This window comes from Acomys russatus, chromosome 2 (assembly GCF_903995435.1).
Source record: "Acomys russatus chromosome 2, mAcoRus1.1, whole genome shotgun sequence".
NCBI lineage: Eukaryota > Metazoa > Chordata > Mammalia > Rodentia > Muridae > Acomys > Acomys russatus.
The window spans coordinates 35,349,213-35,363,111 of record NC_067138.1 but is presented as its reverse complement, the minus strand read 5'-3'; the positions used below and the strand labels follow the sequence as shown (position 1 = coordinate 35,363,111).

Sequence of the window (13,899 nt, the reverse complement as noted above, 5' to 3'; positions counted from 1 at the left end):
GATCCATCCTATTATCCTACCCTCCCCAGACGTGGCTGCTGAGCTAGGTAGGAGAGAGAGTCAGTCACCTCCATGTCTTACTCCAGGGGATCCAATGGGGAAAAGACTTAGTAACATGAGGGCAGCCGAGGCTCAGATGCTCCGTGTAGCTGCAGTATGGATTTTTAGGGCATGAAAAAATGAACTCAAATCTAAGTGGTTATTGAGAGCTATATAGTCCTAACTCTAGTCTTTCTTATATTCTTTGGTTTTGAGCCTAGCCTTTAACAGCTGAGCCATCTCTCCAGCCTTAATGCTAGTGTTTCTAACCAAAAGTTTATCCATAGTGATGAAAAACCTGAGACTCAGCTTAAGCATCTGTTCCCCGCAGGTGAGGCCATGTTTCTCTTCATTTCGGGTGGTCTGGAAGCTTTTACTTTCTTCTTAATGCCAGCTAACAGAAGCTGAGGCTTGAGTCATTCAGCATTACCATGGTCATGTATAAAACTGTGTTGGCAAACTCTGTATTAGTTATAATTATACTAACAGTGTTGTATTGTATTGTTTGGTGTTTGCTTTTTTGAGTCAAGGTCTTACTTTGTAGCCTTGGCTGCCCTGGAACATGCTAGGCTGGCCTTGAACTTGTAGAACCTCTGCCTTCTGAGTACAGGGATTAAAGATGTGTACTACTACACCCAGAATGAAATGTGCATTTTTGTTTGGTTTTTTTGTTTTGTTTTTTTCAAGATAGGGTTTCTCTGTGTTAGCGTTGCCTACCCTGGTCTTGCTTTATAGACCGGACTGGCCTCAAACTCAAAGAGGTCCACCTGCCTCTGCTCCCAAGTGCTGGGATTAAAGGCATGTGCCACCACGCCCAGCACAAACACTTGAACACTTTCTAAGACACATTTTCTTTCTTTCTTTCTTTCTTTTTTCTTTTTCCTTTATTTATTTATTTAGCCACAATCTTACAACAATCTGCAGTAACATGAACACCCACATCTCCTACTAAGGGACAGAAGATGAAACCTAACAGCAGAACAAGAAAAGAGGATTTGCGTAGGATTATTAAGACCAAAGCACACTAGCGTTTATTTAGAAGACAGCTGTTCAGTAGGTGTTCTGAGGGTGTTCCCCAGGGGTACAGCATCTCTTTAGTGCATGCACACCAGCGAAAGCAGTCCAGAGACTGTGTTATAGAGAGCTCCCTGGGCAGAAGGCCCACGGAAGCAGATGTCAAATCCACCCTCCCAACCACCACCACACACATCTTCACACGAAACCCTCACACAATGTCAGGTGAGTTTAAGAAATGCTACAGATCAGGCTGATGACTCCTGCTTGGCTTACTTAGGTGATCGGTGTGTTTTAGACAGGACACACAGCTTCTCTCACGGTCAGGTTAATGGCTGCCTTCACTTTGTCTACCACAGCACCACTGACACAGAAGGACCCAACGAGAGAAAAACTCTATTACATTATTTCTTTTCCTTTTTGAGAGCCGTTCTTTTCCCTCCTTTGGAAGGCTTGCAGTATTATGCTTCCATCTGAGCCAGAAAATTGTCCATTTCCTTTTGCCGATCTTTTTGTCTGCTCTGTTTGAGAAGTTAAAACACAGCTTTCGAAATGCAACAACTGTCCACTGAGACAAAGCATTTCACAGCTGGGAGGGGGTGAGTAAGGAAGGGACACCAGTGACTACCAATGGGCCTGGGCAGCCTCTGCAGTGGAACGTTATCCCAGAATCACTGGTGACAGCTGTACAACTTGGAGGGGTGAAATTACTGAAGTGTACATTCTCAAAAACCAAAAAGATGTGTAATTGTACCCTAAAAGAAAGAAACAACACCGGAATACATTCCTCACAGCATCCAGGACGGGCCTGTGGGAGGAGCCTGTGGGAGGAGCCTGTGGGAGGAGCCTGCCGTGTTTACCTGGATGAGTGCTTTCAGACTATCCACTCCTTCCTCCAGCCCCAGCTCTTTTCTGCTCCGCTCTGCTTCTTTAGCCTCTTCCTGAGCCCTGCTTTTCCTTGCATTCATCTTTTGCTTAGACTCTTTGACGAAGGCATTGTAGGACAGAACCTCTTTGGCATCGATAGCTTGTTGGATAATGTTTCTTATCCTGGGTTCGTCTGTGTATTGCACACAAAGCACAGACTCCATGATCTGATCCATGTCACCCTTGAAGTCCAGTTAGGCCTGTTTAATATCATTTTGCTCTTCTTCCGAGCCTATGTATGTCTTTTCAAAAGCTTGAATGTCCTCTAGCGATATCTTTTTAAAGAGTAACCTCCAATACGCATCCCAGTCCCGGTCTTGGTAGAGGCTAGAAGAGTCCTCGTCCACCGTCCCCTGTTCATCATACACTGTTCTCTGCTCCTTGTCACTCAGCACCGCATAGACTCTTCCCAAGATCTGGAAGCGGCGGGTGGCATCCTCTTTCTGGTTCTCATCTACACGGTCGGGGTGCACTTGCAGGGACACCTTGCGGTAGCCACGTCGTACCTCGCCATCGGAAGCCTCGCGCCGCACACCCAGCACCCGGTAGAGGTCGGTGGTACCGAACACCTGCTCGCACAGCTCCAGCAGCCCCATACCGGGGACAAGGTTGCTCGGCAAACGCCGGGAACCTGTGCCCACTCTTTCTTTCTTTCTTTCTTTCTTTCTTTCTTTCTTTCTTTCTTTCTTTCTTTCTTTCTCTCTCTCTCTCTCTCTCTCTCTCTCTCTCTCTCTCTCTCTCTCTCTCTCTCTCTTTCTTTCTTTCTAACCAGGGTTTCTCTGTGTTACAGCCCCCGGCTGTCCCAGAACTCACTTTGTAGACCAGGTTGGCCTCGAACTCACAGAGACCCACCTGCCTCTGTTTCCCAACTACTGGCATTAAAGGTGTGCACCACCATGCCCGGCCAGTACTGATCAGGCTTGGCCATGCTTAGCCTTCGAGATCACTTGAGATCTGTGCCTTCAGGGTGATAATGGCTGCAAACCCTAAGACACTCTTAAGTTGATGTTTACAGATTTGATGAACTGAAGTTACCTCAAGGCCAAAAAAGAAGGAAGTAAGAAAAAGGACATCCGTAAAACTGCTCTCGGGAGGTGGAGGCAGGAGGACCAGAGTCATCCTCTAGTGAGGCCAACTGGCCTTGATGAGACCTTGTCTCAAAAATCTAAAGATATAACTAAGTAAAGATGGGCCAACTTTTAAAGGAAAGTTTATGAATAAAATTGTCCATATCCTATGGCTTAGTGAAACATTTTGAATTAAGTTCAGAGAATTGTGGTTTGTTTTGCGCATTTCAGCAAATCTCCAGGTACCCCTGGATTTGTGCTGTTTCAGTTGGGATGAATGTAATTTATTTATTTATTTATTTATTTATTTATTTATTTTCCGAGACAGGGTCTCTTTCTGTGTTAGCCTTGGCCATTCCGGACTTGCTTTGTAGACCAGGCTGGCCTCAAACTCACAGTGATCCACCTGCTTCTGCCTCCCGAATGCTGGGATTAAAGGCGTGCGCCACCACGGCTGGCTCTAAATTTAATTTCTTTAAAGACAGTAGCCCAATTGATGACTTGACCAGGAGGATCCCTAGACTTGTGAACACTCTGCAGAGAGTTACTGAAAATAAAACAAAGCATTATCTAACAAGCCACACAGAAAGAACTGGAACTGGGGCCTGAAGTGAGTCAGAAGGAAGGCAGGCTGGCCACTGTACTTGCTTTTTCTTGTGAAAAATCACTTTGTTTTTGTTTTTGTTTTAAGATTTATTTATTTATTATACATACAGTACTATGCCTGCATGTATACCTACACTCCAGAAGAGGGCACCAGATCTCATTACATATGGTTATGAGTCACCATGTGGTTGCTGGGAATTGAACTCAGGACCTTCGGAAGAGCAACCAGTGCCCTTAACCTCTGAGCCGTCTCTCCAGCCCCAAAAAAATCACTTTGTAAAGAAAGCTGTTTCTTAAGAAATTAGGATCCAGGCTGGAGAGATGGCTCAGAGGTTAAGAGTACTGGCTGCTCTTCCAAAGGTCCTAAATTCAATCCCCAGCAACCACAAGGTGGTTCACAGCCATCTGTAACGTGATCTGATGCCCTCTTCTGGCCTACAGGTATACATGCAGGACAGAATACTATATACATAATAATGAATAAATATTAAAAAAAAAAAAAAGGCAAGTTCTTGATTAGTACCGTTACCAGCAGTCCTTAGCGTGCATTTCGTATGTGTACCCATGCGTGTTCTTATGGTGCCTGTGGTGTAGTGGAGCCTTTTGACTTGGAGCTAGAATCTCCTTGTTATTTGATGAGCCTGGGGACCAACTCTTCTCCTGCACAAACAGTTTTCCATTGAGTCACCTTTTTTGTTTAAACAGCCCTGCCTGGCTTCTCTGTGTTTTGTTTTATTTTTAATCCTGATCACTCTCCCGGCTGTTCAGTTATGTAACAATGCCCTGTGTGTTTCAGCACCGGCCAACATCAGGAATTTCTCAAGGACCAGAATTCAAGAGCTTTACAAGCCTTAAAGTCTGTTTTATGGGTAGGTTGGGATTCTTTAGGAACGCCACATTAACGATTCAAAAAGCTGTTTCAGGGTTAGGGTTACATGATGCTAATTTCCAATGCAGGGCATTCCCCTGACGTAGCAGGAGAATTCCACTGCTTAGAAATAGATCCATCAGAACTCTGCTTTCCTAGGATGCTCTGAAACACTGACTACACCTTCTTTTTGCATAGCTGACTTATGTGTGCTCACTGCAGAAATACTGGGGCCAAATAAACACAGAAGTAGAGGATAATTTGTTTGTTTTTGTTTCTCTGTGTAGCCTCGGCTGTCCTGGACTCACTTTGTAGACCAGGCTGGCCTCGAACTCACAGCAGCCCGCCTGCCTCTGCTCCCCAAGCGCTGGAATAAAAGGTGTGCGCCACCACGCCAGGCTGAGGATAGTTATTTTTAAGTCACACATTTCCCTAGGTAAGAGATAACCACCATTATATCCATTAAGTCCGTCCAATATTCCCCTTCATACACATAACATTTAAAAAATGGTACCCAGGGGGCTGGAGAGATGGCTCAGTGGTTAAGAGCACTGTCTGCTCTACCAGAGGTCCTGAGTTCAATTCCCAGCAACCACATGGTGCCTCACAACCATCTATAATGTGACCCAATGGCCTCTTATGTCATGCAGGTGTACATGCAGATAGTGTTCATATACATAAAAATAAATATTTTTTAAAAAATCGTACCCGGCTAGGCACTGCGCCACAGTCTATGATCCCAAAACTACCAAGGTAGAGGCAAGACATCCTGCCTCAAACCCAACTAACCAACAAACAACAGTGGATGAGGAGAGCCAGGTGTGGTGGGACACACCTCTATTCCCAGCACTCTGAAGGCAGAGGCTGGCTGATCTCTGTGAATTTGAAGCCAGCTTTGCCTACATAGTGAGTTCTAGGACAGCCAGAGCTACATAGTGAGAAAAAGCAAAGCAAACAAAAAAGAATGAGGGGAAAGGTGGAGAGATAGAAGGTCTAGAGGTTAAAGAGCAGGAACTGCTCTTGCAAAGGACTAGAGTTGGGTTCCCAGGACTATGTAGAGTAGCTTAAAACCAGCTGTAATTCCAGCTCCAGGGGCTCCAGCAGTCTTCAAGACACCTGTACTCATGTTCACAGATACACACATAATCAAAAATAAATATTAAGCCGGGTGTGGTGGCATATGCCATTAAGCCCAGCACTAGGGAGGCAGAGGCAGGCCGGATCTTTGTGAGTTTGAGGCCAGCCTGGTCTACAAAGCAAGTCCAGGATAGCCAAGATAACATAGAGAAACCCTGTCTTGAAAAACCAAAAAAGAAATAATAAAGCCGGGTGTGGTAGCGCACACCTTTAATCCCAGCACTGGGAGGCAGAGGCAGGCGGATCGCTGTGAGTTCTAGGCCAGCCTGATCTACAAAGTGAGTCCAGGATGGCCAAGGCTACACAGAGAAACCCTGTCTTGAAAAACCAAAAATAATAATAATAATAATAGTAATAGTAATAATAATAAAATATTTAAAAATGGTCAAAGGGGAATATACTAATACAGATGGACAAAGGGTTTGCGTTTTTCAATTGTATTTTTTGTTTGGTTGGTTTTGGTTTTTCTTTTTTTTTTTTTTCTTTTTTTTTTTTTTTTTTTTTTTTTTTTTAGACAGACTTTCTCTGTGTAACCTTGGCTGTCCTGGACTCACTTTGTAGATCAGGCTGGCCTTGAACTTACAGTAATTCGCCTGCCTCTACTCCTGAGTGCTGGACTAAAGGCATGTGCCACCATGCCCAGCTGGTTTTGTTTTTTCAAGTTAGGGTTTCTCTGTGTAGCCCTGGCTGTCCTGGACTCAATCTGTAGATCAGACTGGCCTCAAACTCAGAGATCTATGTGTCTGCCTCTGCCTCCTGAGTGCTGGGATTAAAGGCATGGCTTTCGATTGTATTTTAACATGGTTTAGTCAGCACTCTGGCCTAGTAATACCGTGTGGAAAAGATCATATGAGAAAATGCTCTCAGGTTGGTCAGATGCTTAGTGCTTGTAAAAGCACTTGCCATGCAAGTCTGAAGACCAGAGTTCAGTTCCCCAAACCCAAGGTAAAGAGGGAAAACTGACTGTCATCCTCTGACTTCCATATGTGTGCTTCATGGCCGGCCTCGAACTCACAGATCCGCGTGCCTCTGCCTCCCGAGTGCTGGGATTAAAGGTGTGCGACACCACCACCTGGCTGGACTGTGTTATCTCAACAATAGGCTAACTGAGATTATATACGTATAAAATGTTACTTACTTTATATTGTTGAAATGTCTTGTGTCCCAAGACTCTTTTATTATGGCTGCTAACTGTTTGGTCTCTGTGTCTTTCATGGGAACATTAATTAGCTCCATGACACTAGCCGCCTGGGTGATGTGTTCACTGCTAGAACAGGGCCTGGTCCCCAGCAAGTGAACAGTGGATAAGTAGGTGGGTGCATTTTCCTGCATAGACTGAGACTTAGGTAACAAGATGACAATAAGACCATGGACAACAGAGACTGTGGAGAAATACGGGATCATGAACAATTTGATCACATCAGAAGATAGAAAGCTAAACAAGGGAGTGGAGCATTCTGAAAGTCACGCACAGAGTGCTGTTGTAGGACATCCTGCAGAGAGTCCCAAAGTGATGAGGACCAGGAAGACCCATTGGTTCAGTTTGGGGGCTGAAGAGAAGGCAGGCACAGCAGAGAGTGGAGTGGCCTCCCATCCAGGCAGGAACAGCAGAGCCGCTGGGACAGTGAGGAGGTCTGCCAGGGACCAGGGCGGCTGTGTTGTTCATTCATTAGAAAAGTGTGAGTTGTCACTCATCCCTGTATCAAGAGGAGGACCCCTCTCATTCATTGTCTGTTCTGAGAACAAAGTCCCCAGTTTCATGAGTGACCCAGTGAGGCTTCCAGGAGCCTGGGCCGGACAATCACAACCAGTTCTGAAGCCCAGCTCTGCCCAGTACAAGAACTGACAAGAAAGAACCAACCCCTGGGAGTTAGGTGGCCTTTGGCTCCTACACCTGAGGCGAGACACACCTCACAGCAAAGAAATATAAAAAAGAAAAAAGAGTGGGGGAAAAAAAAAACCTTTCATAATATTAGCAAGTATTTATTGTGTTTAAATAATTTTCTCATAACTAATATGTTGTTTAAGTTAGGACTCAGAAATGTCCACGCATCATCACCTTAATGTCCTTTCCTCTCTTGGCAGTTTGACAGCTGGACATAATGATGTAGCTACACATATCACTGAAGGGTTCTGGAGACTTCTTCCTCCCTCCTCCTCGTCCTCCACCTCCTCCTCCATCTCCTCCTCCTCCCATCTCCTCCTCCACCTTCTCCTCCTCCCATCTCCTCCTCCACCTTCTCCTCCTCCCACCTCCTCCTCCATCTCCTCCTCCTCCCATCTCCTCCTCCACCTTCTCTTCCCTTCCTCCACCTCCTCCTTTCTTCTCCTCCAATTAAAGCCTCTTTCACCGCGGCCTGACTTTTCTCAGGTTTCCCCAGCCATTTCCCCTGGTAGTGGCTGCTGCTCTCATTTTCCTGGTCCTCAGTTTATTTACCTACTTCATCTTGCCCTCCCATTCAAACTCTGAACAATCTCTGCAAGAGAAAACTTTTCTTTGGTTTCCTCTTTTCCTTTTAAGCACTTTTTTGTTGTTGTTGTTTTTGTTTTTTGAGACAAGGTTTCTCTGTGTAGCCTTGGCTGTCCTGGAGGTTGCTTTGTAGACCAGGCTGGCCTAGAACTCTCAGTGATCCACCTGCTTCTGCCTCCCGAGTGCTGGGATTAAAGGCGTGTGCCACCCTGCCCAGTTTAAGCACTTTTAAAAAACGTTTAAAAATACTTCTCTTGGGGCTGGAGAGATGGCTCAGTGATTAAGAGCACCACTGCTTGCTCTTCCAAAGGTCCTGAGTTCAATTCCCAGCAACCACATGGTGGCTCATAACCATCTATAATGCAATCTGATGCCCTCTTCTGGCATGCAGGTATACATGCAGACAAAACACCATATACATAGTGATAAATAAATCTTAAAAAAAAAAAAAAGAGCTGAGCGTGGTGGCGCACGCCTTTAATCCCAGCACTCAGGAGGTAGAGGCAGGCAGATTGCTGTGAGTTCGAGGCCAGCCTGGTCTACAAAGCGAGTCCAGGACAGCCAAGGCTACACAGAGAAACCTTGTCTAAAAAAAAAAAAAAAAAAAAAACCAACAACAAACTTCTCTCCATTCTGTACCTCAATGAAAAGTGATCCAAATCCCCCTCCTTGTCCTATATTATATTTCATCTTTATTTTTTTAAAAAACGTTTTATTTAGTTTATGTGCATTGGTGTGAGGATGTCAGATCTTAGAGTTACAGACAGTTGTGAGCTGCCTGTGTGGGTGCTGGGAATTGAACCTGGGTCCTTTGGAAGAGCAGGCAGTGCTCTTAACCACTGAGCCATCTCTCCAGCCCTCCATATTTCATCTTTCTGTTCTCCAATCAGCTGCTAGCTTCCCCCCCCCCACGCCCCACCCCCCAGGAGACCTTCCCTCTACTCTCATTAACCTCAATGGTAGGTCTTCAGGGTCATTTCACAGCCCTGGTGTGAGGGTGGGGATGGAGTGTGTGTGGCTCACACAAAGACAACGAAAGCCAGCTGTCGACCCGGCGGCTCAAGAGCCTCCACCCTGCACCAGTCCAGCTGCATCCCAGGAGCAACCGAGAGAAGCCATCAGAACTCCCAAATAGTGACCTCGAGCCTGGGCTTGGCACACTCTCTGCTCCCAGTACCCTGGGTAGCCCCGCCTCCTGCGCAGGAACTGGGGCTGCCCCAGCTGAGCCCAGCATATCCTCCTGCCTCACAGACCATGGAGTTTGTATGGGGTCTCACAGTCCCGTGCTTGAATGACAGCTTGCTTCTCAGAGAAACTTGGTCTATTGGCTTTGTCCACTGTAGCTTTCTTCTGGAAACTAGAAAGATCAAACAAAGTTCACCTTTTCCCCTAAATTGCGCTAAAGTCGGCTACGTTTTCCACTACCGGGCTGGATGCTGCTCTGTTTCCCTAACTTCCCCTCTCTCTATCCGCAAATACCGCAAGGGGCGGTTTCCCCACATGCCCTTTCAAGGAGCCTCGTTCTCACCGGTCCCTCCTGATTCTTCTAGTGTCTCTCCTCTTTCTCCCCTTCTGAGCTCAAGACAAAGCTGGATAATGGGCCCATGCTTCCACTCAAGTGCTCTCTTCCCAGTGTCTACTGCCCTCCCTGCTCACCGGCTAATGCTATGAGGGCTGTCCTGCCATTCTCCAGACACCACCAGCTTAGTTTTCATCCAGAAACCTTTTCAGAAGGCCCTCTTAATCTCCTGCCACATGTCCCTTTCCCTTCCACATACTCGTGCAGATGGAAAACGGCTTGATTGTTTCTCTTTCTTGATGCCCTGCGGAAGGCCCAGCCTTGTCTATTCATCATGTTTGGGACCGCTAGCCTAACACGCACCTTAGCTGCACCTGCTAGACGTCTTTTGCCTCGTATTCATTTTCTTCTTCTCCTTTAGCGCTCAGTCCAGGTCCCAGCTCATATTGTCAGAATCACCCCTGTGTGTCTTCCTGTCTTCAGATGAAATCTCAAGTGCCCACCAACATGATATGACTCTATGTTCACTGCGTCCAAGTCAAACCCAGGGCTTTTCTGTGTAGCCCACGATGGCCTGGAACTCAAACAGCCTCAGGCTCCTGAGTTGGAGACTAGATACATCCATTACCACGCCTGGCATCTGGTCAGCATATTATATAAGAACTACCCAATGCCTCACACAGTCTCAAAGCCTGTGTGTGGGTGTCAAGGAAGACACGCATACTTATGGAGCTCAGAAGTTGATGCTGATGTCTTCCTTAGTTGCTTCTGGTATTATTTGGAGCCTGGGGCCCATTGACTTGGCTAGACTAGCTCACAGCAAGGCCCAGTAAACATCTTCTTGTGGGGGTGCTGGGGATCCAAACCTAGGTCCGCTTGCTTCACAGCAAGCGCTCTGCTGGCAGCTGTCTCCCAGCCCCCTCACTGAGCCTTTGAAAGTCCTTTGTGTAAAAGCAGCGGGTCTTCGCAGTCTTGTAAAGGGCCTCTTGACGCTTGTATACGTAATACTGTGGTTGCTAACCTGAGGTCAGGAGACACGCAAAAGCTGAGTTAGGTATTAGCAGATGCAGACCACATTAGAGATGGACCCGTCCCTCCTAAACAGCTGCTTGGAAAAACAAGGACCGAAACTTCAGGACTCAACTAGTCCATCAAAAGAATGGGCTCAAGGTTATATGACAGGGTCTGGGGGGAGGCACAATATTCTAAACTCCCTGGAAGGTCATTGATAGATAACTATCTAAACTCTGTAAGATTGCCATCTAACTGGAGGCTTTAGGACAAGGAACAAGGCCAAACTCTCTCTGCCCCCCCCCCATCTCTCCTCCTCCTCCTCTTCTTTTTTGACAAAGGGTCTAAAGTAGCCTAGGCTGCCCTCAGACCCACTATGTAGCCTGGGCTATCCTTGTACTCCCGATTCTCCTGCAACAACCTCCCAAGTGCTAGTGTTACAGGCATGCGTTATCATGTCTTCTTAACATATATTTAAAACAATTCAGATGTCTCCTGCTCGCCCTGATCGTTCATAACTGGGGGACCGATACCGAGAGCCCTGGGCATTGAGACAGTGAGCTGATGGCAATCAGGATGCAAGAAACGGGCATTGAGACAGTGAGCTGATGGCAATCAGGATGCAAGAAACGAAACTACATCCACTCTCTTCACCACTACGTCTTGCACCATCAAGACGGGGAGGGCATGGGAGGGAGAATGGAGAAGCTGGACCAACAGTCGGCTATTGTAGAAACCTTGGTGAGGCCGGACGTGATGACATAGCCCTGTAACACCTTGGCTGTCCTGCAACTAACTTTTTAGACCAGGCTGGCCTCGAACTCACAGCGATCCCGAGTGCTGAGATTTAAAGGCGTGCGCCACTACCACCCAGCTAGTAGGTATCCTTTTAAGAAGGCTCCTGAGACTGGACTCCACTGGAGCTCTTGGCATTTGTGGTTTCCTGACTCTGAAATATTACTGGGAAATTAGGCAGATATTTTGTCCCACGAAAAAGAATGCCTTAGAGATTAGTCCTGCCTGGGAAAGCCTGAGGAAGTAGAGAGTAGGCGTGTGATGAGAGAAACCTAAGGAAACTGGAATTTGAAGGGAAATGTTTAAAGTTAATTTTTTTGTCGTTGGTTTTTTGAGACAGGGTTTTTTTTGTATAGCCCTAGCTGTCCTGAACTCAGACCAAGCTGGCCTCTAACTCAAAGAGATCTGTCTGCTTCTGCCTCCTGAGTACTGGGATTAAAGATGTGGGCTACTGCTGCCTGGCTGAGGTTAATTTTTTATTTAAAAATGTCTATTGTTGCCGGGCGGTGGTGGCGCACGCCTTTAATCCCAGCACTTGGGAGGCAGAGGCAGGTAGATCACTGTGAGTTCAAGGCCAGCCTGGTCTACAAAGCAAGACCAGGACTGTCAAGGCTACACAGAGAAACCCTGTCTTGAAAAACAAAAACAAAAACAAAACAAAACAAAACAAAAATGTCTATTGTTAAACCAGAATTGCCTGTAACCCCAGCACTTGAAAGGCTGAGCTACTAGGACTGCCAGGAGCTCAGGGCTAGTTTGAGTTACACAATAAATTCAGTCTATTAAAAAAAAAAAAATCTATTGTAGAAAACTTGGTGAGCCGGACGTGATGACATAGGCCTGTAATCCCAGCACTCGCAAGCAAAGGCAGGTAGATCTCTGTGAGTTCAAAGTCAGCGTGGTGTACAGAGCAAGTTCCAGGACAACCAAAGCTGTTACACAGAAAAACCCTGTCACAGAAAAAAATAAAATAAAATAAGAAAGAAAGAAAAAGAAAACTGGGGGGAGGGAGGGCACAAAAATATTAACCCTGTATTCCCACTACCCTGGGAGACAGGCAGATCTTTGTGAGTTCGAGGCCAGCCTGGTATGCAAAGTGAATCCAGGACAGCCAAGGCTAACACAGAGAGATCTTGTCTCAAAAACCCAAACCAACCAACCAACCAACCAACCAACCAACCAACCAACCAAACAGAACTTCACTATGATGTGTGCCTGTGATCCCAGTACTCTGGAGGCAGAGGCAGGAGAACCAAGGGCTTGAAGCCAGTTTGTGCAACCCAAATTCTAGGCCAGCCTGAGCTACTAGTGAGACACTGGACTGATCTGTTTCCTGTTGGGGTATATTCTAGGCCACCATCAGTGACCATTAGTTCGCCTAGGCTTTTCAGTGGCTGGCAAAATGGTCACTGTCATCTCTGGTGGACTCCACAGTCCCTGTTTGCCCTGACCTCTATTGTCTAGCTCAGACTGCTAATAGTTCATATAAGGGGCTAATGATAGAATACCTAGTGCTTTATTGACATAACCCCTGCCCCACACCCAACACACACACACACACACACACACACACACACACACACACACACACACACACAGACACAGAGAGAGAGACAGAGACAGACAGACAGACAGACAGACAGACAAACAGCTATGTCCTGAAGGTTCTTCTCCCATCCCTCCATGCTTGCTACAGTCTCTGCCCTCAGGTGTCCTTACTCATGGTCCTTCTCCACGATCTCACGCTGAAGTGTGTCCTAGTGTAGGGCATCTGTAACTGCCTGTAAAATAATTAATCCTCCATTAAGAGAAGCAACCTGTGAGTGAGTTCTCTGGGGACCTTTCCATTGCCCCAGACCTCACAGGACGTCTGCAAAGAAGCCAAGGCCCTCTTGCCTGCCTGCGGGATGCAGATAACCATCCTCATTTTTTCAAGCACAAGGCTTCAGAGCGAAACAGGTCTGACCTGGCCATTGAAAACTGCTTTAACTGAAAGAGAGGTAAACTCTAAAGGCCCCAATCCAATCCACCTTCCAATCCTGTTAACTAACCAAGTCCTGTCTTTGTCCACTCGCTCTGCAAGGAATAAATGGGATTATCATATAATGACCCTGAAGTGGGGATGTCTGTAAGACTTGCGTTTCAAATTGATTTCCTCCTCAGGATGTGGTCTGCACGCAAATAAATAGATAAATAAATAAATAAATAAATAAATAAATAGGCAATAGCAAATAGAACGACAGAGCAAGTGATTAAGCTCAAAAGGACAGCTACACAATACAAACGTGAGCGTGGCATGTACAGCTAGATTGTTCTTTTCCTTCTTAAAAGGAGAAAAAAAATATTGGCAATGAAGGTGAAACAATCTGATTTGCAGAGATGTTTGGTCTAGAAGTTTTCCACTTTACATGGCCTGTGACTACATGGCTATCAGGCCATCAAACCT

General features: G+C 46.3%; 1 protein-coding gene across 2 annotated transcripts; it reads right to left on the bottom strand.

The window, feature by feature from the left end:
- Positions 1-923: 923 nt before the first annotated feature.
- On the bottom strand, positions 924-2,615 carry LOC127201518 (dnaJ homolog subfamily C member 9-like). 2 transcript variants are annotated; one of them, XM_051160143.1, is made up of 2 exons: positions 1,914-2,615; positions 924-1,574 (listed from the first exon to the last, which is right to left on the bottom strand). In XM_051160143.1, exon 1 carries the CDS (start codon positions 2,574-2,576, stop codon positions 2,175-2,177), a length of 402 nt encoding a protein of 133 aa, XP_051016100.1. In that variant the 5' UTR covers positions 2,577-2,615; the 3' UTR covers positions 924-1,574; positions 1,914-2,174. The 2 variants fall into 2 exon arrangements, with proteins under 2 accessions (XP_051016100.1, XP_051016109.1); XM_051160152.1 differs by lacking the exon at positions 924-1,574 and adding an exon at positions 1,660-1,808.
- Positions 2,616-13,899: the final 11,284 nt, after the last annotated feature.

Bases quoted from the DNA above. Each gene is read 5' to 3' on its own strand.
- LOC127201518 (XM_051160143.1), bottom strand. From the start codon at position 2,576: ATGGGGCTGCTGGAGCTGTGCGAGCAGGTGTTCGGTACCACCGACCTC.